This window comes from Bombus bifarius, unplaced genomic scaffold, assembly GCF_011952205.1.
Source record: "Bombus bifarius isolate JDL3187 unplaced genomic scaffold, Bbif_JDL3187 scf7180000007979, whole genome shotgun sequence".
NCBI lineage: Eukaryota > Metazoa > Arthropoda > Insecta > Hymenoptera > Apidae > Bombus > Bombus bifarius.
Window position 1 is genome coordinate 713,500 of NW_022884364.1, and position 24,512 is coordinate 738,011.

Genomic DNA, 24,512 nt, shown 5'->3' on the forward strand with positions numbered 1-24,512 from the left:
AACACAATATCCGATATATATACATAACATCACATAAAAACATTTGTAATTTCACATATACAATATGCATGTATGTTGCTTAGATTTTAATCAATTTCATTTATATGTGTTCGATAATAACTAATATAAAAAAAAGAATGCAATATATATATGTATTAGAAATTATACTACAATTAGAGTAATTTTTAAGTTTCATGATAATATATGTAACAGGGAAATAAAAATTATTAGTAAACATTTGTACCAGTAATAAAATACGTGAAACTATTAACGGAACAAAGTTAAAACAAACTTAGATATATCTTTTAGAAATTTTTGTTCATTTTTACGTATATATTAATAACAAACTTAAAAATATTAATATAATTTATTAATTTCTCTAAATAAACTTAGGTTACACATATCAACCTTTAATGTAATTAAATTAAGTTATAATGTAAAACAGTAAATAATACATTTTTCATTGACTTTCATTAGTACATGAAATTCAGAAAATTACAGAAGTACATTGTATATATTTCCACAATCCACATTTATATGAGAGTGATCTTAAATTTATAAGTATATGACATTCAAATATTACTAGTCGGCAGCCAATAGCCGCATCCGCAACAACCACATTTTGTTTACGTTTATTGACTCGTCTCGTAAGACATAGTGTATGTCATATTTTAAACTTTCTTGTCATTTTCAAATTCGAGTATGATATTATTTAATGTTACTAATCTTATTACAATTATTTAAAAATTCATTTGCTCATTTATTAAACTTTCTAATTAGCTTAATATGTATATTACCATAATTATAAATAATAAACTAGTAAATCACGTCTAGTACATCATTGTTACACTATTCATATGAGGTTAGTCGTGTTTTCGTGTTTTAAGGGTTAGTAAATATGTCTTTAAGAGAGATTTAAACACATTATTTTAATAGTGATTATACAATATAATAATTCTATTACCTTGATTTACCAAAATCATGAAAGTTACTATGTTCAATGAAAATGATTGTATACTCTTAGTTGGAGAAGGCAATTTTTCATTTTCTGTTGCACTGTTCCATCTCAATTTAAAAATTAATATTACTGCAACATGTTACGAAGCTAATGTTGATCAAGAGCTTGGAAAGAAAAACATAGAATATTTAAAAAGTAATGGTTGGTATTTTTTTTGGAAAAGATTAATATTTTTTCTTTATATTCATTAATATAATTAATTATAAAAATTCTATGCTTTTCTTTTCAGGAGTTTGTGTATTATTAGGTGTTGATGCAACAAATTTAAAAGAACATCCAATATTAAAAACAAAATTATTTAACAAAATTATTTTTAACTTCCCTCATGTTGGTGGTAAAATGAGAATAGAAAAAAATAGGGAATTATTAAGACAATTCTTTATAAGTGCATCAGAAATATTAAAAAGCAATGGTCAAGTATTAGTTACTCTATGCAATGGTCAGGGTGGTACAGCTATTGACAACCCACCAAGACGTTGGGATGATTCATGGAAAATCATAGAAATGGCAGCACATGGAAATTTTGTACTAACAGCAATTGAACCATTTGTATGGTCATCTTTTCAAAGTTATATAGTAACTGGATATCGCAGTTTGGACAAACAATTTCATTCTGCTGGGGCTTTAACTCACATATTTATAAAATCTAAACCACCAACTGCTAAGAACATTGCACCTAAAAAGAAAATAAACATTCTAGAATGCAATAGTAATAATTTTTCATGGAAAGATATAAGTCAAATTACAAACATATCGCATATAAATGCAACTAATATAGATACTCGTACATATGCATTTGATATAACTTTTGGTGTTAAGGAAGAATTTAATCCAATTAAATTTTATGTTTTATTATATAATCATGCAGGACATATTATAAATGATGTTAATTTCTTAAAGTTATATGAATCAGAAGGAAAAGTAGAAAAAAGAACTTATAGAATAAGTTATAAATCTAACCATTTACCTTTATATAGAGAAAGAGTTATTAATATACACCAAAATTTAATAGCAAATATTTTGGAAAATAATTTAAATGTTGTGGTTGGAAGATAATGTTATTACATATGTGCAATGTACACATATAAAAAGTACAAATCAATGTAATACATAATTTAATAAATTCCTATTTATTTACATTTAAAATTGTGATTTTATTTTCAGATGTATTACATTCATCAAATAAGAAATCTAATTTTACATAAAAATTGTTGGAAACGAAGTATTTTATATACTGTTGCAATAAATATTAAAGAATGTAAAGATATAAATAAAAACATATTTAAATCATTTTGTACTTTTAAAAGATTTATAGAACAAAAGAATGTTCCCAAACCATTACGTAGTATAAAACCAAGAGCAAAGAATGATGCAGATAGAAGTATCCTTGATTTGAAGCAAGTATGAAGTTAAATAATTTTTCCTTAATTTGTGCTTAATATTTAAAAATATTTACCTACATCAATATTTAGGTAAGAACAATTGGAGGAAAAGGTGGAGATGGAGAAATATCTTTTTTACAATTATGGTCAAATGAGAATGCTGGGCCAGATGGTGGAGATGGGGGACATGGTGGTCATATAATTTTTGAGGTAAAAATTGAATAATTTGTTAAAACAGATTGAAGATAAATAGAATTGATAATATTTGAAATATTTGAAATATGTATACTTCAAATGTTGCAGACATCATTGTATGTTAAAGACCTTTCACATATAAGTTCTGTTCTCAAAGCTGAAGATGGAGAAAAAGGCTATAACAAAAGTTGTTTTGGAAAAAATGCCAAGCATACTGTAGTACCTGTTCCTATAGGTACCATAATACGCAATATGAAAGGAAGCATAATAGCTGACTTAAGTCAAGAAGGAATGATGTTTATTGCTGCACGAGGTGGTGCTGGTGGTCATGGGAATGCATTTTTTAAATCAGATGTACAACAATCTCCATGTATAAGTGAATATGGTGCGGATGGAGAAGATTTACAGTATGTGTTAGAAATAAGTAGTATGGCACATGTAGGATTAGTAAGTAAAAGTTATATTAATATTATGATTGATCTCTTAAAATTTAGTTAAAAGCTAACAATTCAAATGTTTGTATTAGATTGGATTTCCAAATGCAGGTAAAAGTACATTACTCAGGGCAATATCTAGAGCTAGACCAAAAGTTGCAGCATATCAATTTACGACATTGAAACCTCATTTAGGAATCATATTGTATGATGATTATGAGCAAGTTACAGGTTGGTAACACAATGTAATCAATTAATCAATATTTCTTTTTTATTATTCTTTTAATAATAAATTTGTTAATTCCCAAGTGGCTGATTTACCTGGTCTTATACCTGACTCTCATAAAAATAGAGGACTTGGCATACAATTTCTTAAACATGCAGAACGTTGTAAGGTTTTATTATTTATTCTCGATGTTGCCTCTGATGAACCATGGAGAGATTTTGAAACTTTAAAATACGAAATCGCAGAATTCAATGTACAACTAAATAAACGATTACATCTCATTGCAGCAAATAAGATAGATTTACCAGGAGCAATGGTTAGATATTGTTTTCTCTAATTAATATTATTTAAAAAATTAATATTACCATAATATAGCTAACTATATAATTATAGGAAAAATTGGAAATACTCAAACAAAAGATTAATTTACCAATTATTCCAATTTCTGCTAAAATGGGTACAAATATATCCACTTTATTAAGAGAAATAAGAATACTATATGACAAGGAAGAAGAAGAGAGTAAGAAGGAAAATGTATTGTAGTACAAAGAATATTTTGATTAATTATATTATATATTTATAATAATTTGTTAATAAAAATCATTTATAAAAACCATTTGTTTCAAAAACAATATTTAATATCAATTAACAGATTTTTCACAAATCTTAAAATTTTTTATCATACTAGCTACTTCCGACTGATTTAAGATAGTGAAAAACCATCTATTTAGATTTGTATACTGCTTTCTAGATGCCGGATCTAATACATGTTCGTACAACGGCATTAAGGCAGTGAAAACAGCAATATCTGCAAGACTAATTCGTTCTCCCACTAAATAAGTTTTTGTCAATAGTATATTATTTAGTTTCTTTAAAGAAGATAGAACATCTTCTTTAGATGTTTTAATATTTGTCTTCACATTATTTGGAACATTTTTTGAAAGACATGGCACAATCCATCCAAGTACTGCTGGCAAAATATGATTATCTGCATAACTTAACCATTGTAAAACTTCACTGAATGTAAAAGCATTACTCGAACATCTTAATTGATCACTGGATAAATAAAACGCGATCGCATTGCTATCAGACAACACAACACCATTTCCTTCTAGCTTAATACATTTTGATGTGTCATCATTTTTATGTTGTGATGTAGTTAATTCTATATTGCTATATTTAGCGACTATTTGAGTACGATAATATTTAATACTTCCAATATCACTGGAAAGTACCAATTTCTTTTTTAAAGTTTTAGAACATACAGATTTTTCGCTACTTTTCAATTGATCATGATTTTCATTTACAATATCTTCTGAAAACATGTTTTAAGTTCAGATACTTTCAGTTTATATGACATATTAATGTTGATGTATAGTAAATTAGATCCTACCTACTATTCCAAGCTTCGAGTTAGCAAAATTTTTAGCAGTGTGTACCAACTTAGTTACGCATGATATATTCGTACCCGAAGCCTGAGCAGATTCAGATTTTCCACCACCTTTCCCTTCCATGAGTGAAGCAATTTCTTGAATCCATTCATTTGCTTTTAATCCTTTATTTATAGCAGACTATTGTATTTTATAAAACATAATAAAAGTATTATTTTTATATTAATTAGCTTATTTGGCTACACGCATCTGATCTTACCTTAGATACTGCGCTAAGAGCAAAAATTTTTTTAGCATCAGGGTCGACACTTATAAGTAATGCACTTGTCTCTGGAGATATAGCTTTTATTTTTTTAAGGGCTGAATCTAAAGCTTTTGTATTACTATATGCTTGTAATACTTCAACTAGTACTAAACATCCAATATTTTGTTGAATTATTTCTTGAATGGTATCTACTACTGCATTGACTATTGCGATTTTAGCTACACGCTCTTTATCGTCGAGTGCCTTTCTTAAATCTTTTAACATTTTACGCATTTTATCCTATATTTAAATAAACACGTTTATGATGGTTACAAAATGAACTATACAAAAATGTATGTGCATGTATAAAATGTACCTTTTTCCAGCTTGAAATAGTAGCATGTGAAACATCATCTGTTAATTCAACTATTTCTTTTATGTGTTCTTTTATATTTACACCATCTTTATCAGCTACTATAGTTGCTTGAAGTTGGTCTAAATGATTTTGTAATATAGATGCTTTCTTCTGAGCTTTTGTTGCTTCAGGGCCTGTTAGAGCTACTATACGCCTAATACCTTTAGCAATAGCCTCTTCACTGGCTATAACAAAATCTCCAATATGTTCTGTATAATGTAAATGCCTAAAAAAAATTAAAACTATATAATTAAAAACTGTTTACGACCTTTATTGTACATTATTGAAAATATTAAATATATTTACGTTCCACCACAAAATTCTACGCTAGTTTGTAATGCAGCACTACTTAAAGGATCTTTTTCTAAGTCCTCAACTGGTATACCTATACTAACAACTCTTACAGGATCAGGATATGTTTCTTCAAACATAGCACGTAATCCTTGAATAGTTTTTGCTAGTGCTAAATTACTTTCTTTAGCATAGATCTTTTTATTTCCTTTTATCATATTACTTGTAATTTCCTCTACCTTTCTTACTTGTTCTGCAGTCATTGCTCCTATAAAAAGAGATGTTTAGAATATATGTATAGATTTTTTTAAGCATTTTAAAATATATTTTACATTCTGTGTGGTCTTTATTACTATTTTTTAACAAACCTTTATTTGTAAAATCAAAACGAAGACGGTCAGGTGCAACTAAAGAACCCTTCTGATCAACTTCTGTGCCTAACACTTTGCGAAGAGCATGATTAAGAGCATGAGTTGCAGTGTGATTGCTCATTATAAGTCTCCTTCGTGTAGTATCTATGTTCAAAAAAACTTTATCGCCTTTTTTCAATTTTCCTTGACCTACAGTTCCAATGTGTAAAACGTAACCACCTCTTATTTGAACATTTTTTATACGAACTTCGGTATCCTAGAAAAATGAAGATAGTTATCTTTAATAATTATGCGTAAATACACGTAAATTTAAGTACGGTATTTATTTACGTCATCATCGATCTTCACTAAAAATCCCTCATCGTATATTTGTCCACCCTGTTCTGCATAGAAGTTAGTTTGATCTAACAAAATCCCAACTTCTTCTCCTGATGATACTTCATCGACGAAAGTCTTTGCACGTCTAACAGCAATAACAGTACCAGTACATGGAACAAATTCATATTCTTCATATAATTTATTATTTACGACTTTGTAATTATATTTTGGCAAGTCGTTTGTTGGTTTAATTCCTTTATTTTGTAATTCAGTAATTGCATGAACATCCAAATTAATTTGATCATCTACTCCACCACTTTTACTTTGGGAAATAAGCTGAGATAAATTAAATAATTATAATTACTTTACCAATAATACATTCTGAATCATTGCTGCAAAGTGCTTGACATATCTAGTACCTGAGCTTGCTTTTTTGCTTCTTCGTAGCCGATTATATCTACTTTTAAACCTTTCTCTTCAGCCATAAGTTGTGTTAAATCAACCGGAAAACCATATGTGTCGTATAGACGCCATGCAACATCACCTGGGAGAACATTTGATGATTCTAATTTTGCTATAGTACGATTTAATAAATTACGACCACGCGATAAAGTCTTGAGAAATTGAATTTCTTCTTCATTAATGACATCAATTATATACTGTGGGTCTTTTTTCACTTCTGGAAAGATGTCACCTATATTCCCATAAAAAAGTAATTTTTAATATAAAATATATCATAAATAATATAAAAGACTTAAAAATCAAGCTGAAGGTGCTTACCAAGAATATTTACCACAACATTCACCAATGACCCAAAAAAACCAGGTTTAGCATTCAATTTTTCAGTTGCATAACGTACAGCACGCCTCAAAATTCTTCTTAGCACATATCTAAAGTTTCATTAATGATACAATTTATATGTTGGAATATGATCAAAATACGTAATTTAAGAAGACATGAATATATAAATTTAATAAAACACACCCTCTACCAGTATTATCAGGTACACCTCCATCTGCAAGAGCGATTGTAATAGTTCTTGCATGATCAGCCAAAACTCTATATGCCATATCTATTCCATCTTCATCTTCCATGCCTACCCTTCCTCGATAAGGTGGTGCTCCGGTACCTTCTTGTATTGCATCAAAAAGTGGTACAAATAAATCTGTATCATAATTTGCTCTTTTATTTTGTATAACTGACACTAATCTTTCTAAACCCAGACCACAATCAATGTGTCTTTTTGGTAACAGTTTCAAACTTCCATCAGTTTCTCTAAAATATTATATAACATTAGAGAAATAAAGCTTACTTTTATTATTATAAGTTACTTACCTATTAAATTGTATAAATACAAGATTCCAAATCTCCAAAACATCTGGATCATCTTGATTTACTAAATCAGCTGCTTCCCTATTGCCAATACGATCATAATGGATTTCACTACAAGGTCCACATGGGCCTGTTTCTCCCATTTCCCAGAAATTATCTTTCATATTTCCTGGTAATACATGACTAGGAGATACACTAAGAAAGTAAAATAAGTGTTTATAATGTCCTTTTATAAAAGCTATGGTAGTAATAATTGATACAATAAAAACTAAATATAATAATACTACTACTAAATATTAAAAACTAAATATAATAAATATCTAATTACCCTAAAGAAAGCCAGATTTGTTTGCATTCTTCATCAGATTTTAAATTATTTTTTTCATCGCCTCCAAAATAAGTTACATACAGTCGATCTGCTGATAACTTTAATTTAACAGTTAGAAATTCCCAAGCCCAAGTACAAATCTCTTTCTAAAGAATCAGTCATATATGTAGAAATTGCAATAACTATTTTTCAATAAATCATGCATTACATAATTAGTGTATTACTTTAAAATAATCTCCAAAAGACCAGTTACCCATCATTTCAAAAAATGTATGATGGTAAACATCTTTTCCAACATCATCTAGATCATTATGTTTTCCTCCAGCTCTAATACATTTTTGACTGTTAACAGCTCTCATTAGCTTTGCCATATCGCTATTAGGATCCACTGTTCCCAGAAATATTGGTTTAAACTAAAAATGATCAAAATAAACAAATGAATGAAAGATATATTTTAACAACTGGAGATAATAATATCTTTATTAAATATATTATACCTGGTTCATTCCAGCATTTGTAAATAATAATGTAGGATCATCATGTGGTATTGTAGAACTGGAATGCACGTATTCGTGATTCTTACTTTTAAAAAAATCAATATAAGCTTGGCGAATTTGCTTAGCACTCATCATTACAGTCATACTGATCTATTCTTTCCCACTTCTTTATTTCTATTTCTTCACTTCTACTTCTAAAATTAAATAATATATAATACTCATAAAGTAATTTGAACATATGGAGACAGTTTATATTGTTTATTTAAATAAAGCAAAATATTCAAGTAATAAATATTAATTAAAAAACTAAAATTTGTATTGACATCGTAATATTATAAGATTATGAAATATAAACAGGGGGCACAATCTATAAACTTACTCGAGACTAAATACGGAAGTTTATACCAAAGCAGCGAGCTTTACAAAAACTGGAGATAAGGATTTCAAAAGAGAAAGGAAAAGATATTTGCAACATATGTGAGTCGTACCGGCACTAGATTGTATCATAACCGTAACTTCAGTTCTTTGACTGCATTAACGGTCAAATCATCCACAACCGCATATACATAGTATATATACCAATGAATGATAAGACTACACATAAGCATACAAATAAAGATACATAACCAAAAAATTTTTTAGATTGTATCATCGTAATATTCATATATATGATTTAAAGAAGGACTTATAAAATATTACTATAGTAGCAGAGTAAACATTATCAACCTTTGTTAAGGAACGGTAAACGTAAATCAAAAATACTTTTCTTATTAAAAATATTTATTAATTGTATATTTAAACTATTTCATATTTCTTACTTAAATGAAATGTAAAATATTAATAAAATAATTATATCTAAGACTATTTTATTTTAGGTCATATTTAATGTATCAGCATATAAAAGAGAGGCAATAAAGGATTAAGTTATTGTTTCACACGTGTTTAATTAACAAGTAGTAAAAATGCCGTTTATGATTGGTAGAGCACCTATACGAAGAACATTAAATTATTTAAATTCTGGCAAATTAATTTTAAAAGATGAAATACAAATATTTTCTGTTAATTATAATACACACGGAGAACATCATGATGGCGCTAGGTAAGTCTTACATTATTTTCATAAAACTATATGGAAAATAGTTAAAATATTTATAACAAGTCTGATTTATATTTAGACGGTTTGTATTTTGGCATTTATCACAACTCCAATATAAAAATCCAAATGTGCAAATTATCACTTTTAGAAATATGACACCGACACCTTTTATAAAATGTTATTATGGTATGTTATGTGGTAAAAATTTTTATATATATATACACATATATAGCTTTAATTAAAATTATTTGAATGTCAGTTTAAAAATAATAATTCAATAGTTTTTTTGTAGTGTATATTTTTAGGTGAATTTTTTATTCTAACATTAAAAAATGTATAGATATTAATAAACATATTTCATATTTTTAAAAATATTAGATTTAAAAAATGATCTTTTCTTAATTTTATACAGAGAATGGAAACACTATGTTAATCGATATAGATGGCAAATCTAAGGAAGATATATTACATCATCTTCAAACTGTAATTTGTAAATCACTGAAAGTTCAGGAGGAAGAAAGTATATTGAAAAAGAAGATAGATAATTCTGCTAATTTTGGTGTTGGCTGTCCTAGAAGCTGTATATGTGTAATACCTGGTCAAATACCATGTCCTGCTATAGTACCTCTGCCATATCACATGCGTGGAAAACATATAAGAAAGCAAAATACAGGGGAAATATAATTTTGCTTTAATGAGTGCATTATGGTTAAAACAAAACTTACTATAGCAAAAAAAACATTTAGTATCATGTTTATTTAATTTTGGTAATTAATAGCTTTTTGTTTCTAGTTACTTAATATTAAATAAAAAATGATCATGTTTTGCATTACAATAAAATATGTATTTAAAGTATATATTTGTTTATTATATAAAAAGATATTATAGATTATGAAAATACGTGTACATTGATGTACATATTAAGCATTACATTGTTAGTGAATTAAGATACTTCTGTATCTAATGTGCAATCGCGTCACTGTAGGAATCATGTTGATAGTAAAAGAGAGATTAAAAAAGACTAACTAAAAAATATAAGACTTTATAATAAAAAAAATTGACTTAATACAGAGACATTACTTAAAGAGAAATTATAAATAATATAAATATGCCAACTATACGCAGTCATGGAACAAATGTTAATTAATAAAAATGAATTGATTATCTTTAATTATAACACTATAAATGAAAAAAAATAATTTAAATTATCTTCTTGGTTTATGACGATTATATGGCTTATTATTGTGATAATGATTGCTTCGATTATGATAACGGGTTGACGTGGACGGTTTTGGATTTTCTGGCTTTTGATACAATTGTATTACAGGTGATCCATTTAAAGGCTTATTCAATTCAAATTCTTCTTCCGATTCTTTCATCAGTTTCAATTTTGCTTCTATAGCTTGAATTGCTGTTTCACGACTATTAAGAAAATTATAGTAACATTTAATAATAGATATTAAAATATACTTTCATCTTAATATATTTATAAACATAAACTTACCTAATTCTTTTATCTTCTTTCTTAGCTCCAGCTAAAGCAGGTATATCTATTTTTGGTTTTGGCTTATCCATATCAGACTTAAAAAGAAGAAATGCTGTTAATATTGTAATATTCAGTTTACAACACAATGTTAATTTATTGATGTAAACTTAACATGCCTAAAGATTTTAGTATCTTTTTTTTAGCAAGAAACTTGTAAAGATCAATATTTCAATAGCACTATTTTAATAATTACCTCTGTCACACTGTGTGCCCATCTCACAATGATGTTTTTTGATCCTACTTTTAAATTATGTAAAGCATCTTTGGCTGTCTTAGCATCTTGAATAGTTTTGTACGTAACAAATGCATAACCTCTAGGTTGACCAGCTTGTGGACCTGATCGATGAAACAAGAGGTCGAACTTTTCGATCGTTCCATGTCTTTGGACAAGTTTTAGGAGTTGGTACCAGTTAACAGATAAAGAGTTAGTTTTTTCAGATATTTTCATCACACAAAAAAATTATATTACTTTCAAATAATAAAACTATCATGTTAAGAAAATATGGTTTGATTAATCTGAGTAAATACTTACTCATTAATCCTTAAATCTAAATTGCCCACCCACAATCTCCTATCTTCCACATGATTTGATTTTATGGGTTCTAATGGCAAAGGAACTTTGGTAACTGGCTAAAAATAAATAAAATTGTGATTACTAAAATACTATCATACATATACTCCAAATTACTTAATTAGACTGAAGTGTAATAGCATAACCTATTTACAATTTGAGAAATCAGTTTTACCTCCATATTCATAGTGTCTTAAAAGATATTACATTAATCGAAGAAACCTTAATCGCCGATATTGACTTCGAAATGTATTTTTCTGTAAAATTGGGCATTAGACCTCAAGTATTTATATGAAATCGTACAAATGCATCGACAACACATACATTCGCTTTACGGCAGTTTAGCAAAATTGTTCATCTCTACGGATGATAGTTACAAGTATTACGAGATATTTATTTGCAGAATAATTGAAATATATTGTACGAATATATATCGATATTTATAACGCATATCAAGGGCTCTATTATCTTTAACGATACTTCATCGTAGTAAATTGTTCTGTTATTTTCGAATTTAATATATGATGTTCAAGACTATTTTTAATACATATTTTCAACTATAATAATGAATGAATAAATATGAGTAAAATATAGCACAAAAGCATATGTGCATATCATGTTATTTATGATATGCGAATGAAGAAAATTTTGTTATTTTTAAATATATATTATAAATAGAAATAGTAAACAAACTGTAGTAGTTCTAAACATGGCGTCGTTTTTGTTAGATTACGAATGATGACAGCACGAAGTAACCGCAATATCGATTCTCGTTAAATTATATTTCTCTCTGTACAAATTCGTACAAAATACATCCCAAATGGAGAGATCAGTAACATCTGAGCAAACAGTTACTCAAATACAAACAGAAACTGTTTTAGAAACAGATATCACAGATTCTGCATCTCAGGTATGCTTAGTTCTATTATGAATACCTACGTCATTATTTCAGCCTGATAATGAATTCAACGTAATAGGAATTGTTTGAATCTAAAAAAGATAGTTTTTCATATGTCTACGGCATATCGGATACAGTACAAGTGATAAGTGTTATCAGTGCAAAAGTGTTATGTTAACAACACCACACAGTTCAATTTTTTTGGTGATCTTAGTTAATAGTTCAGTGAAATTGTATATATATTTATGGTAGTGAATAATAAAAATTCTTTGCAAAATCAACTACTATTTCTAAAAAGTACACAATGTCTGCTTTCATGTTCAAATGGATAAAAACAAAGCATCTACTTAATATATATAACATCAAAAATCAAAGGCATACATGTACAAGTATTGCAGATAATAAATCACCCTTGTCTGGAATTCGTGTTTTGGATTTGACTCGAATTATTGCTGGACCATATTGTACCATGATTCTTGGTGATCTTGGTGCTGAAATCTTGAAAATTGAAAAACCAGGTAGCGGAGATGAAGCACGAAAATGGGGTCCACCATTTATAGAAGGAACTGAAGAAGCAACTTATTTTCTTTCTGTTAATAGAAACAAAAAAAGTATATGCATTGATCTCAAGGAAGGTAGAGATGTAATTTATGAATTGGCAAAAAAATCTGATGTATTAGTGGAAAATTATGTCCCAGGGAAATTAAAAAATATGGGTTTAGGGTACGAAGATATCTCTAAAGTAGCCCCTCATCTTATATACTGCTCTTTGACTGGTTATGGATATGAAGGACCTTATACAAACAGGCCAGGATACGATGTGATTGCTGCTTCTATAGGAGGCTTGTTACATATAACAGGTCCAAAAGATGGGTCACCATGTAAAGTTGGAGTAGCAGTAACTGATTTAGCAACAGGTTTATATGCCCATGGTGCAATCCTAGCAGCATTATATCAGAGAATGAAAACCAATAAAGGACAGTGGATTCAATGTAATTTACTATCAACACAAGTTGCTAGTTTAATCAACGTTGGATCAAACTATTTAAATACTGGTAAAGAAGGAGTACGTTGGGGTTCAGAACATGAAAGTATTGTACCTTATGAAGCTTTTCATACAAAGGATGGTTATATGACTGTAGGAACAGGCAGTGATGCACAGTTCTTAGATTTACTTAAAAGAATGCAATTATTAAAATTATCTGAAATAGATAAGTACAAAAATAACAAAGCTAGAGTGAAAAATAGAAATGAATTATTACCTATTCTTAGAGAAAAGTTTAGAACAAAAACTAATAAAGAATGGGAAATTGTTTTTAAAGGTGCTTTATTCCCTTATGGTCCAATAAATACAATAAGACAGGTACAAAATCATAAATGTTGTGCTAAAATAACTTGAAAATAGTCTTTATACAAAAGAATTTTATAGGTTTTTGAAGATCCTCATATAAAACACATAAAATTGGTGCAAGAAATGGAACATCCTACAGGGAAGAAAATTAAAGTTGTTGGTCCTGCTGTAACATATAGTTATGCCACAAATAAAGTTCGAACTGCTCCTCCTATGATGGGCCAACATACTACTGAAATATTAAAAAATATTTTAAACTATACTGATGATAAAATACAGACCTTAAAAAAAGCCAAGATTGTGCAATGAAGAAATGTTTTTTATTTAAAAAAGATACAAGATATTTTTTAGAATGTATTAATATATATATATATATATAATAGCTTAATAATTTAAGCCTGAAAAAAACTTTTATAAAATAATTTAATTATATAATTTTAATATAACTATTGTTTATTATAAAATTAATGTATTCAAGTTAAAATAAATCTTCTAAAATATATTTGTAAATAAACATTTATTACGATTACACTTCTTAGCAATATGTATACATATAAATGTAAAAAATAGAAAATATTTCATTCGTTTCTGTTCTGTTTTAGGATGTACCAACTGTTCGATTATGTCTTAGAAAGCCAAGATCAAATAAGAAAGTTCAATGGACTCAAGGCACAGTGGATAATGAACATATGAATAAAAAGAAATCTAAATGTGAAATTTTGTGTTATCTAAAATTTAACACAATATTATTAACATAATTATATTCATGTATAAATGTATAATATATATGATATTGTAGGTTGTTGTATCTATGAAAAGCCAAGAAGTTTTGGTGAAAGTAGTTCTGAAGATAGTGATGACGAATGCGAACATTGTCATGGACATAAAGATGCCCACAAAAAGATTCCACGTCATAATGCAGAAACATCTAAAGAAGTATCTCCTACTCCAGGTAATTTTATCAAGTAAAATTATAAAGAAAATCATGTAAATTGTATAATATAGGGAAACTTTATAAATTATTACACATTTTTTTGCAGAATCAGTAGTAAATGCATCTATATAAATATCATGATGACAAATATTTTCTTTAAATGGAAAGATATACTGTTTGAATTTGAGTTGCATAGAAAGGAAAATTAGGTGATTTTGGATACAATTTCATATGGTGTCAAATATATAATAATACGTATATTAATGTATAGTTCTATATTTTATAGGACATTCAAAATATCAAGGAAATATCAGTTCTAAATACAGTTATATTATTATTATCCCTATTACTAATGTTGATATTTTTAAATAAATATTGTAAGTTACACTTGCAATACTTATTTATATTCTTAATAATGAGAGCATTGGTAAGGCATATCATTTAAAAGAGAGAAAAGGAAAATATAAACTTTTATTAATAGTATGGTTAATCATTGTTACATGATTTAATGTTTATATAGCATATGATTGAAAATGAATTTGTCAATGATAGTGGCCACTAAGTAACTCAAAAGCAAAAATATATACATTATTTCGTTGAACATAGTAGAATTAACTATAATTTTTATATTACTTAATTTAGACTATACATACCACCTTGTAGCTTCTCGATAGTTGTGAAGTAATTTAGACATGAATTGCAAAAATATTATTGAAAGTATTGTAAAAGTTTATTAATAGATTTAAAATTCTTAACGAAATAATTATAACGTTTAATATAAATTTCAACGATTCTTGAATAGTTTTTGATTATATATTGTATACCTATTACACATATATCACTTGTTCTAATATAATAATTGGACAGATATACATATATGTTAAATAATTATAACGTTTAATATAAATTTCAACGATTCTTGAATAGTTTTTGATTATATATTGTATACCTATTACACATATATCTCTTGTTCTAATATAGTAATTGAACAGATATACATATATGTTAAATATTTATGATAGGAAATAATACCTTTAAATTATTTTTTTGCTATAATAATATTTGCATATATGTATTTCTTTATGATTGAAATACCTTCATTTTGAATAGTTTTATATTACATCATAATGGGTATTAAAATGTAGATTTTATTCTAATTTAAAGTAAATTCCTAGCTGAGAATATATTAATTATAAATAGTTGTTTGTACAGTTCTGATGATACATATTTGTACATATGTATATAAAACAATAAAAAATTTTTCATTTTTTATCTTTTTTTATAGACACAAAACTATTGTAACATTTAATTTTTTGTTACTTTTTAATGAAAACAGTGTTAGCAATTGCTAATTATACATATTAAACACTTGTGTACCATCAAAGCTTATTCTAAACTAATTTAAAGATATCAGTCAGAAAATTATTTAAACATGAAATATTGTCAATTAAAATATGTCATGAAAGTTTAGAAGAGTCTTACACTCATACTTTGTAAATGTTTAAAAATATACAACCTATCTCTGAAGGTAATTTATCCTTAAGTACATACAAAGTCAGATAGAAACTGAAAAACAGTAAAATCACACAAACAGATCAACTCCGTTATACCTAGCAGCTTTCGATTTTCTTATAAAACAAATTATAAATATTTCAATTTCAATAAACGCCATTGTAAAAGAGAAATAAATCTTTCTTCAGTTATTAAAAATATGTAATGTCGTATAAATAAAATATGTGCAATATTGTATATTATATAGCTTAATTGTTAATTGTTAAAACAATATGTAAACATCTATAGATCATATTTGTAAATATGTAACCATTTATGTTCTTTATCCTAATTTCATTGAAAATAGAATTTGTAAATTCATATAGAGATATTAATATATTACAAATTGAAATAGAAGATAGAAGTAATGTAATTTGATGTATCTTTTAAAACTCTAAACAGAAATTTAAATTGGGAACTTAATAGTCTTTAGTTAATCAACGTTACAACTACTTTTTCGAAACTTTCGCCTATTACGTACTTCCATACCTCTACGAAAAGAATCTTCGTTTAGTCCCAGTGAACGAACTACAGCTCGACTACGCCAAACTTTAACAGTATAGTCGTCACTAGTTGTAACTAACATTTCAGGATCACGTGGATTGAAAGCAACAGAATTAACAACATCAGAATGAGGAAACTTGGCTAAACATACTCCATAATGTCTGTCCCAGAGATAGCCATGTTTATCTTCCGCACCGCTAATAATTATAATTTAGAGTTAACAGATTAAACTCAAACGGAATAAACATTAAGATAAAATATTTTAATAAATTTACCTTGCTACATATTCATTGCACACATCAAGAAAAATAAAGAAACATTCATTGTTTGGTGTATATGCCTTATGAGCTCTTAGCATGGTACCAACTTGTTTTAATGTTACTAAATCAATTACGTGTATATCGATTTCTTGAGCTATTGGAGGAGGTTGTAATGGATTTGTAATAACATAACCTCGTGGCCATGGTCTTGTATTTACATACAAATATCTAATGACAAACATACGCAATACGTTATTTATAATAAAAAATAAAAATATATATAAATTTATACTTATAGCATAAATGACTAACCTATGATCTGGAGAAAGTCCCATTCCTATAATGTGTCCATGCAAATCAATTAAGTGATCTACTTTATCAAATTGATCAGCTACAGATTCATAATTCAACCAATTGGTAAAAAATGCGTCAGAATTCTGTCTTTCTCGTTCTCTTTCTCTTTGTGCTATTCTTTCACGTAATGACGGTCCTGGATCTAATCGTGTAGGAAACTTTAAATTTTTTATTCTCTTGAAACCCACTTGATGCGGTGTGTAAGTTTTGGATCCAGTTGTAAAAATAAGATATTTTTCACAATTATTTGATAATTCATCATTATCACCTTCTTCCGTATTAGACGATTCTATCCGTAAAATACCATTAAATTTATACAATATTATATAAATAGTATATAAAAATATTACTATTATTAATTTGCAATAATTTTCACTTACCTCCAGATTCATTCTCTTCATCCCACTGAGAATTGTCGCTTTCTTTATCATTTTCCTGTGCTTTTTTCTCCATTTCTACTTGTCTATATTCCTGATTATATTGTATAGGATTAGCATATTCAAAACCATCACCAAGTTTCTTCCAATTCATAAATCCACCTTCCAATGTACTATATCTATTTGTACATGCTTTGCTTAATCATATCAATCGTTTTTAATACATATCTTTAAATTAAGAAATGTGTAAATGAGAAATGTATCTTGCTGAATTAGCTTACTGTAATCTGGATGATGCATGACGAAGGACAACTGGTTCTTCTTTTAAATTGTCACTAGAAGATGTAGATGAAATATCTTTATGGCTTGGTGGATTTCCCCTTTCTTCTTTAACATTGGAAGATGAAGGCTGATTTTCTTGCTCTCTAGATTCAGTTTGTTCAGGTGTTAAGCAATTAGCTACCATTATTGCTCGAACTGATGAAGCATTACCATTGTAAAATCTAAAATATATAAAATATCTGTGTATATTTATGGCTAAAAAATCGTTTTCATACTATAAAAAGTTATTTGTCATGTATGATACCTAAACAGTTGTGTCATAATAGGCACATGTTCACTAGATGTCTCTTGATTTGCCTTATTAAGCCATAGGAGACTAGTACTAACTAAATGTGCCAACCAGCATAAATTTCCACTTAAAAGGTAATGTTCACTGTACCATGTTCCAAATATGTCATAAGGTTTATTTATTACTCTACACTGAAGACCAAAGCCAGCTGTGACAAACAAAATTAAATTATTACTAATAATATATTTTCTTTGTTATTAACTCTAAAATATAACTAATTTGATATCCTTACGTGCTAATCTAAATACTGCTATTTCACCCGAAGTGCTCAGAGGTGTTCCAAAGTGTACACCAGAAACAAGTAACAAAGTATCTGAAGAATTGAATTGCGAAAACTGTGTATATTTCCAACTAAATGTTTTCATATCATGAAGGTACTTTACACTAACAGGATATTGACTTTTCCAAACCTAGGATAAATTGCACAATAGATCTTACGTTTTTGAATATAAAATACAAACAGGAATTATATAATTACAAAATAGAAATAACTCACGAAGATGTATCCATCTTTCGAACAAGTGGCAAACATCTTTCCATTATGCGAGAAGCTAACATGTAAGACTTGGTGAGAATGTTCTTTAAGTACCTCCGTTTCTAACAGTGGTGTATGATACGTTAAACGTTTAAATTCTCCTAACCAAGATGTCTTCCCTACAAAATACCTAATATATTAAATTGAAAACAGAGGAATATAAATAAACATTAGTATTAAAAATGATTTCCAATTATACTGCATAATTCGTACGTTTTTATTTTTAATCCCACGAAAATCGTGTTTATTGCTATGTTGAATAATTTATAAATATACAATAAAGTTAACCTGGCATAATGCCGATGTCTGGATCTATTTTATATGTCTGATAGAGCAGATCTTTCCAAAGAAATTCGTCGCACGAAACTCTGTGCCATGATTTGCATACTTCTCCAGCGATTGTCAACTCCCTTGGCGTTAGATATTGAAAAATATTCAAGAGAATGGAATCCGGCATATAATACCAGTCCTCATTTCTTTCGGAGCTTTCAGACAAACGATTGTTTCTCTCTTCCAATTTAATCGCATCTTCATTTATATCTTCCTGATTTTGCTGTGTGACACTCTCGTCGATGTCCATATCGAAACACAGTCCTTTATTTACTAGAACAGCTGATACCTATCAGTAACACTGTTGTAATGTGAACGGTTCCGAGAACGTACGAGTTTGACCGAGATCGAAAAACGATCGCGTTCAAGCGGTATACAGCAGGGTATTTGTATGTAGGTGATATGCTTTAAAATAGTTTTAATTGCTTTAGAACCACAAGAAAAATACTTTCAATATAAAGAATGAAAGAAGTAACTTTTTGATGAAGTATTAATAATATTAAAATAATTATTAATATATAGTATTTAATAGCATTAATTAACACGTTGACTGTCACGCAAATTTTATAAAGTGGCTATAAAATATATTTGTACACCACTATATTTATTATTTCATTTATATATTATTATGATTAATCAGATTAAATTATAATAAATTTCTTATCATTTAGTACCATATTTTACGGAAAATAAGGATATGTGCCAGTACATTTCGTAGTTGTCGTATATTTTGCTTTACAACGGAGTTACAATGTGCTGCACCATAACATTTAATTTTTGCAATATATCATTATATTTGCACATTTTTTTGTTATCGTAATCATTCACATGGTTAAACATTTATTAGTCCATGAAATTGATCATGTTTTAATCATTCTAAAAAATTTAGTAATATGGATCACTGATGACCATCGTGACAGCCGACGTGTTAAAAAATGTTCTTAAAATATATATTTTATATACGTACTTATCAAAAGTCCCATCTACTTATTGCGTAAGAAAATAATAAATTGTCTCAATTAAATATAAAAGTAATCTTTGACTAAATTTTCAATGTAAATATTGCGTACCGGATGTTTGCAAATAACAAGCGTAACATAAGTTGAAATGATTGAAAATTGTTGTAATGATAATATGAAATTAAATTTTTTGACAGCATATTCTAAATCTGGCAATAGACGATACAGCTTGTATCGTTAGAAATAGGAATAAGCGTTCCATATTGTTTTCTTTTTTAAAACTGGTCCTCGAATAACTATAGTACTATAGATAATGCGCGCACAAACACACATAATGTTTTCTATAGCGAGATAATACGTAGGTAAAAATGTGAAGAATATTGGTGTATTAGGTATTTTTTAAAAATAATAGTTGAAAAATGTATATGTACTTACCAAGTTGTATATGAATTATACAAGTAATAATTATATTCACAATTATATACTATTTTCATTGAATTTGTTAGCTAAAAATGAATATCAATTTTATTTCTTTACAGTAAAAAATCAATATGAGAAACAATATGAGGTTATGTTTAAATTAAAATTATTTATTAGTAGATTAAATTACTTATAAATAGTTGATTCTCCGTATTAATAAATATTACTGGCATACAAATGTTAATGATATGAATATTAAATCACACATTGATATTTTATCAAAAATATTTTATTAAAAAAAAATTATAAATATAACCTTTTGTAATATATACTTTTTATCCTAATAAGTTCCAAAATTTCATTTACACTTTTACCACACATCTAATTTACATGGTCTTTTACTTCATACACATAACTGTGGTCTGTTATTTGTATTGTTGACGTAAATGGATTTATAAGCTAAAATTTCATTATGGAAGGCATATAAGAAAGCATTTTGTTAATTAATACAAAAGAGTTTATCACTTATACCGAATTCATAAACATACATCTTTGATGTAGATCTTATGTAATACGTACGTAATGTATACACAGTCGTATTTGTAAACGAATATAAAGTAAGTATACTGCTTATTCTTATTATGTTAAGAATTACTTGCTTGAGACATTAATTGGCTTTCTACTTGCATATAAAATTGTTCTCCGAACCATTCTCTGTGCATTTCTAAGTGGCTACAACATTAAAGACATAATTTTGTTAGTTGCATGAAAAAAACAAAAATATTTAAAAAATAAATAATTAAGTATATATATATACCTAAGAAACATATCCAAATATTTCACAAGGACCTTTAGCTTTTTATGTGGTATGTCTGTTAATTGAAGTAAGTCTGGCAACTTAACTAAAAAAAAATTATTTATTTTGTTTTATTTTTTATTTAGAAATATTTGATGAAAATATTTTACATACCAAATAGTCGTGTTAAGTGAATGGCACCATAGTATGTGGAAGGATTTGGAGGACCTTCGGGTTTCGCAGATTCAGGCATTAATCTCCATTTGTTCGATTGTTGAAGCAAAGCATTGACTTGCGCAGATGTAACAGGTGGTATTCGTAACGTTACACCGCGTGGGCTAGAACAACGAGAACTTGTACTTGCAATACTAAAAAAGAAAGAACTCATCAATTTCGTAATCATATAAGTGATACAAAAATGATTTGTTTCCGTAAAAATTTAACTCACCTCGATAAATTTCCTGTATCTTGTTTAATTTCTTCGTATGATCTCAATTGTTTATTTTCATCTATAGAACTCACTCTGTATGATCTTAATCTTCGTTTAGAGTTTGCTATCACTTTCGACGTATCTATTTCTTGATCGTGTTCTTGAAATGGTGGTAAATGAGCGTACTCGGTATCTTCGTATTCTTCTTTAACTAAAACTTCTGAGTTTCTGAAAATTATATTAACCACAATAACTAAACTGCTTTTACAAGAAATATTTTTTGTTTTTCTCTAAAACATTTTAAATGATAAAATACGCGAGACATCCAATTATGAGAGATTACAAGAGATTTAATTTTCAATAAATTAAAATATTAAAACTTACTCAATTGGTTCTTCTTTCACAAGAGTTGGATGCTCAGTATATAAGAAAGAAGACTTTAAATTACAATATTGTTCTTGTTCTTGTCTATATAAAAGGAGATCGTGTAATGTAAAATCGAAATATATACGTAATCCATCAGCAACTTCTCTGCATATGTTTATTTCGTTAATTGTTTTTTCTATTGTATTATTCGTTTTGTTCCTTTGCGGCTTTTCTGGAATGTTTGTTAATTGTGTTGTTGTAAAGTGTTGAACCCACGATTCTAAAATATTTGCAATAGTAGGTTGTGCAGGGAGAACAGCTAGCTAAAATTCATGTTACTTTTTGTTACTTTCAAATTTTAGATTACACTTTCTCGATCGTAGTCATATTGTAATTTTTAAAAATGTGTGGAAACAATACCTTATTTTTATTAGTTATCAAGTCGTAATCTTGGTCCAAAATCCTTCTTAAAGTAGTGCCTATATCAAGATCAATTCCTGGTTTTACACTGGCACCAGATTGACTACCTCCACCACTGTCTTCATCATCGCTTGTTTCACCAACATAATCTGAACTACTTTCTGTATCTTCTTCAGTAATGACTTCCTTTAACAATGAAAATAAATATTTCTGTCAGATATAATATAAATAAATTTGTTACATATATTTGGATATATATATACAAATAATACCTCGGTATCATAATCAGCATGTTGTCCTGAACTGCCATCTTCTGATGATCCAGTTGTTGCAGATGTTGCTCTGCTACCACCACTTCTTGCCCTTCGTCTTGGTTCTTGATTTTCAGTTTCATTTAAACGTTCGGATAATTTATGACTTCTTTTCTTACGCTCCCTTCGATACAGATATGCTCCTCTGTTTGTCATTTTATTCACATATGATTAAATACAAAGAAATTTTATTATATTAAATTATTTTTCCATATAAGTGAAGTAAATATTTATTTCATTAACAAACAATTTCATACATACAATTGCAATTGTGCTTTCTGTGCTAAATCTCGTTGAAGTTGGCGATTTTCTTCTGTGTCTTTTAATACATATTCCTCTGTCACACAACGATCCCATGAAGAATTCCAACCCTATTATTTTATACGAGAATTTCATTTAAAATATAAATATAGAAGTAAGATAATATTTCACACAAGTATTTATTATTTACCTGGAAATGTATTAGATATTCAACAGCTTTACGTCCTCTTTGATCTTTGTTAACTATAACATCAAGTACCTAAAATTATACGTTATTAAATAACAAAAACTTTGTGTATTTATTGCCTTGTATTTTCATAATATACCTTAGAATCGTACAATACTTTTGCTTTCGTAGGATCAGGTTCATAACAAAGGACTTTTTCACCATCACAAAATTTAAATTTTGGCCCTCGAGTAGAAACCATTCCTTCCTAGTGAATAGGTCTAAACCACAAATCTTTTTCGTAAATAATCGAGTAACAATGCGGTAACAAATTTGTATTGTTTAGACTAACATAACCTTAAACTTGTTATATTTAAATGTAAAATAACCAACCATGCAGAAATTTCTGTATCAAATCATGTAAGACCTTTTATTTAATTTTATTAATAATCATTAAATGTATTGGATTTTCACATGATATATTATAAATATCGTGTAAACGAAAGTTTAAGTCTTCCGGTATTAAAATCGTTTATACAATTGTATCGTCGTAATTGTTTATATACAGCTAACCTTACTTGAGTTCAGATTTAAACACAAAGTTTCATTTGAAATAATTTTTGATCTGTGACGCATCAAACAAGGAAGTGACGAATATATGTAAAGATGGTTTATATATATTCATATTGCATGGAAACTCACCATATGTATCGATATCACATTCTTTTATATATATACATACTGCATTTTACATTAACGAGCAATCGAGATACTTCCTTTATAAGTTTACATCAATTATGAAATTATTTATCCTTGTGTACATGTATGAAGGAAAAGATTATGCAAATTATTAACTAAACTTTTAACATTAATTACAAATTATTTGTCAAATTTTGTATTATCGACATGTATATTTTCTACGATAGATAAAATTAATATCTGTATAATAAAGTTTATTTACCGATTGAGTTAATGTCTACTTATTAGATAGTTATACATTTTT

At 27.7% G+C, this 24,512-nt stretch overlaps 8 protein-coding genes across 18 annotated transcripts; 4 read left to right on the plus strand and 4 right to left on the minus strand.

Moving 5' to 3' along the window:
- The first annotated feature begins 718 nt into the window (after positions 1-718).
- Positions 719-3,871, plus strand: LOC117204734 (mitochondrial ribosome-associated GTPase 2). 3 transcript variants are annotated; one of them, XM_033442428.1, is made up of 8 exons: positions 731-1,159; positions 1,248-1,802; positions 2,283-2,419; positions 2,491-2,610; positions 2,704-3,042; positions 3,122-3,260; positions 3,339-3,571; positions 3,649-3,871. In XM_033442428.1, exons 1-8 carry the CDS (start codon positions 982-984, stop codon positions 3,796-3,798), a joined length of 1,851 nt encoding a protein of 616 aa, XP_033298319.1. In that variant the 5' UTR covers positions 731-981; the 3' UTR covers positions 3,799-3,871. The 3 variants fall into 3 exon arrangements, with proteins under 3 accessions (XP_033298318.1, XP_033298319.1, XP_033298317.1); XM_033442427.1 differs by lacking the exon at positions 1,248-1,802 and having other exon boundaries at positions 719-862; positions 2,183-2,419; XM_033442426.1 differs by lacking the exons at positions 731-1,159; positions 1,248-1,802 and adding an exon at positions 1,958-2,094 and having other exon boundaries at positions 2,183-2,419.
- LOC117204731 (alanine--tRNA ligase, cytoplasmic) lies at positions 3,855-8,949 on the minus strand. Of its 3 annotated transcripts, XM_033442419.1 has the most exons (15): positions 8,822-8,949; positions 8,443-8,636; positions 8,170-8,358; positions 7,946-8,091; positions 7,621-7,812; positions 7,270-7,560; positions 7,066-7,175; positions 6,705-6,979; positions 6,298-6,621; positions 5,965-6,223; positions 5,612-5,864; positions 5,267-5,531; positions 4,906-5,190; positions 4,649-4,826; positions 3,897-4,570 (listed from the first exon to the last, which is right to left on the minus strand). In XM_033442419.1, the coding sequence occupies exons 2-15, from the start codon at positions 8,584-8,586 to the stop codon at positions 3,897-3,899; spliced, it is 3,585 nt and encodes a 1,194-aa protein (XP_033298310.1). In that variant the 5' UTR covers positions 8,587-8,636; positions 8,822-8,949. The 3 variants fall into 3 exon arrangements, with proteins under 3 accessions (XP_033298312.1, XP_033298311.1, XP_033298310.1); XM_033442421.1 differs by lacking the exon at positions 8,822-8,949 and having other exon boundaries at positions 3,855-4,567; positions 8,443-8,617; XM_033442420.1 differs by lacking the exon at positions 8,822-8,949 and having other exon boundaries at positions 3,855-4,570; positions 8,443-8,617.
- LOC117204737 (probable 28S ribosomal protein S25, mitochondrial) lies at positions 8,883-10,675 on the plus strand. Of its 3 annotated transcripts, XM_033442439.1 has the most exons (5): positions 8,883-9,011; positions 9,085-9,183; positions 9,318-9,541; positions 9,618-9,724; positions 9,951-10,675. In XM_033442439.1, exons 3-5 carry the CDS (start codon positions 9,405-9,407, stop codon positions 10,220-10,222), a joined length of 516 nt encoding a protein of 171 aa, XP_033298330.1. In that variant the 5' UTR covers positions 8,883-9,011; positions 9,085-9,183; positions 9,318-9,404; the 3' UTR covers positions 10,223-10,675. The 3 variants fall into 3 exon arrangements, with proteins under 3 accessions (XP_033298330.1, XP_033298331.1, XP_033298329.1); XM_033442440.1 differs by lacking the exon at positions 8,883-9,011 and having other exon boundaries at positions 9,019-9,189; XM_033442438.1 differs by lacking the exon at positions 8,883-9,011 and having other exon boundaries at positions 9,019-9,183.
- Positions 10,385-12,138, minus strand: LOC117204736 (probable RNA-binding protein 18). 2 transcript variants are annotated; one of them, XM_033442437.1, is made up of 5 exons: positions 11,831-12,138; positions 11,617-11,714; positions 11,278-11,464; positions 11,043-11,119; positions 10,385-10,960 (listed from the first exon to the last, which is right to left on the minus strand). In XM_033442437.1, exons 1-5 carry the CDS (start codon positions 11,840-11,842, stop codon positions 10,744-10,746), a joined length of 591 nt encoding a protein of 196 aa, XP_033298328.1. In that variant the 5' UTR covers positions 11,843-12,138; the 3' UTR covers positions 10,385-10,743. The 2 variants fall into 2 exon arrangements, with proteins under 2 accessions (XP_033298328.1, XP_033298327.1); XM_033442436.1 differs by having other exon boundaries at positions 11,278-11,491.
- Positions 12,139-12,161: 23 nt separating this feature from the next.
- On the plus strand, positions 12,162-14,406 carry LOC117204733 (succinate--hydroxymethylglutarate CoA-transferase). Of its 2 annotated transcripts, none has more exons than XM_033442424.1 (3): positions 12,162-12,565; positions 12,633-13,916; positions 13,983-14,406. In XM_033442424.1, the coding sequence occupies exons 2-3, from the start codon at positions 12,858-12,860 to the stop codon at positions 14,211-14,213; spliced, it is 1,290 nt and encodes a 429-aa protein (XP_033298315.1). In that variant the 5' UTR covers positions 12,162-12,565; positions 12,633-12,857; the 3' UTR covers positions 14,214-14,406. The 2 variants fall into 2 exon arrangements, with proteins under 2 accessions (XP_033298315.1, XP_033298316.1); XM_033442425.1 differs by having other exon boundaries at positions 12,952-13,916.
- LOC117204738 (E3 ubiquitin-protein ligase PPP1R11-like) lies at positions 14,389-15,232 on the plus strand. Its single transcript, XM_033442443.1, has 5 exons — positions 14,389-14,409; positions 14,507-14,615; positions 14,704-14,856; positions 14,945-15,047; positions 15,125-15,232. The coding sequence occupies exons 2-4, from the start codon at positions 14,594-14,596 to the stop codon at positions 14,968-14,970; spliced, it is 201 nt and encodes a 66-aa protein (XP_033298334.1). The 5' UTR covers positions 14,389-14,409; positions 14,507-14,593; the 3' UTR covers positions 14,971-15,047; positions 15,125-15,232.
- Positions 15,233-15,295: 63 nt separating this feature from the next.
- Positions 15,296-20,362, minus strand: LOC117204732 (F-box/WD repeat-containing protein 5). The gene is made up of 10 exons (XM_033442423.1): positions 20,348-20,362; positions 19,339-19,669; positions 19,012-19,169; positions 18,748-18,925; positions 18,471-18,663; positions 18,166-18,387; positions 17,888-18,063; positions 17,466-17,796; positions 17,169-17,381; positions 15,296-17,090 (listed from the first exon to the last, which is right to left on the minus strand). Exons 2-10 carry the CDS (start codon positions 19,628-19,630, stop codon positions 16,823-16,825), a joined length of 2,031 nt encoding a protein of 676 aa, XP_033298314.1. The 5' UTR covers positions 19,631-19,669; positions 20,348-20,362; the 3' UTR covers positions 15,296-16,822.
- Positions 20,363-21,081: 719 nt separating this feature from the next.
- LOC117204708 (male-specific lethal 3 homolog) lies at positions 21,082-24,164 on the minus strand. 3 transcript variants are annotated; one of them, XM_033442386.1, is made up of 11 exons: positions 24,083-24,164; positions 23,670-23,777; positions 23,534-23,602; positions 23,344-23,453; positions 23,044-23,227; positions 22,772-22,957; positions 22,370-22,674; positions 22,004-22,213; positions 21,730-21,893; positions 21,577-21,661; positions 21,082-21,491 (listed from the first exon to the last, which is right to left on the minus strand). In XM_033442386.1, the coding sequence occupies exons 1-11, from the start codon at positions 24,143-24,145 to the stop codon at positions 21,404-21,406; spliced, it is 1,572 nt and encodes a 523-aa protein (XP_033298277.1). In that variant the 5' UTR covers positions 24,146-24,164; the 3' UTR covers positions 21,082-21,403. The 3 variants fall into 3 exon arrangements, with proteins under 3 accessions (XP_033298277.1, XP_033298276.1, XP_033298279.1); XM_033442385.1 differs by having other exon boundaries at positions 21,730-21,923; positions 24,083-24,163; XM_033442388.1 differs by lacking the exon at positions 24,083-24,164 and adding an exon at positions 23,903-24,076 and having other exon boundaries at positions 21,083-21,491; positions 21,730-21,923; positions 23,670-23,790.
- Between the last annotated feature and the right edge of the window lie 348 nt (positions 24,165-24,512).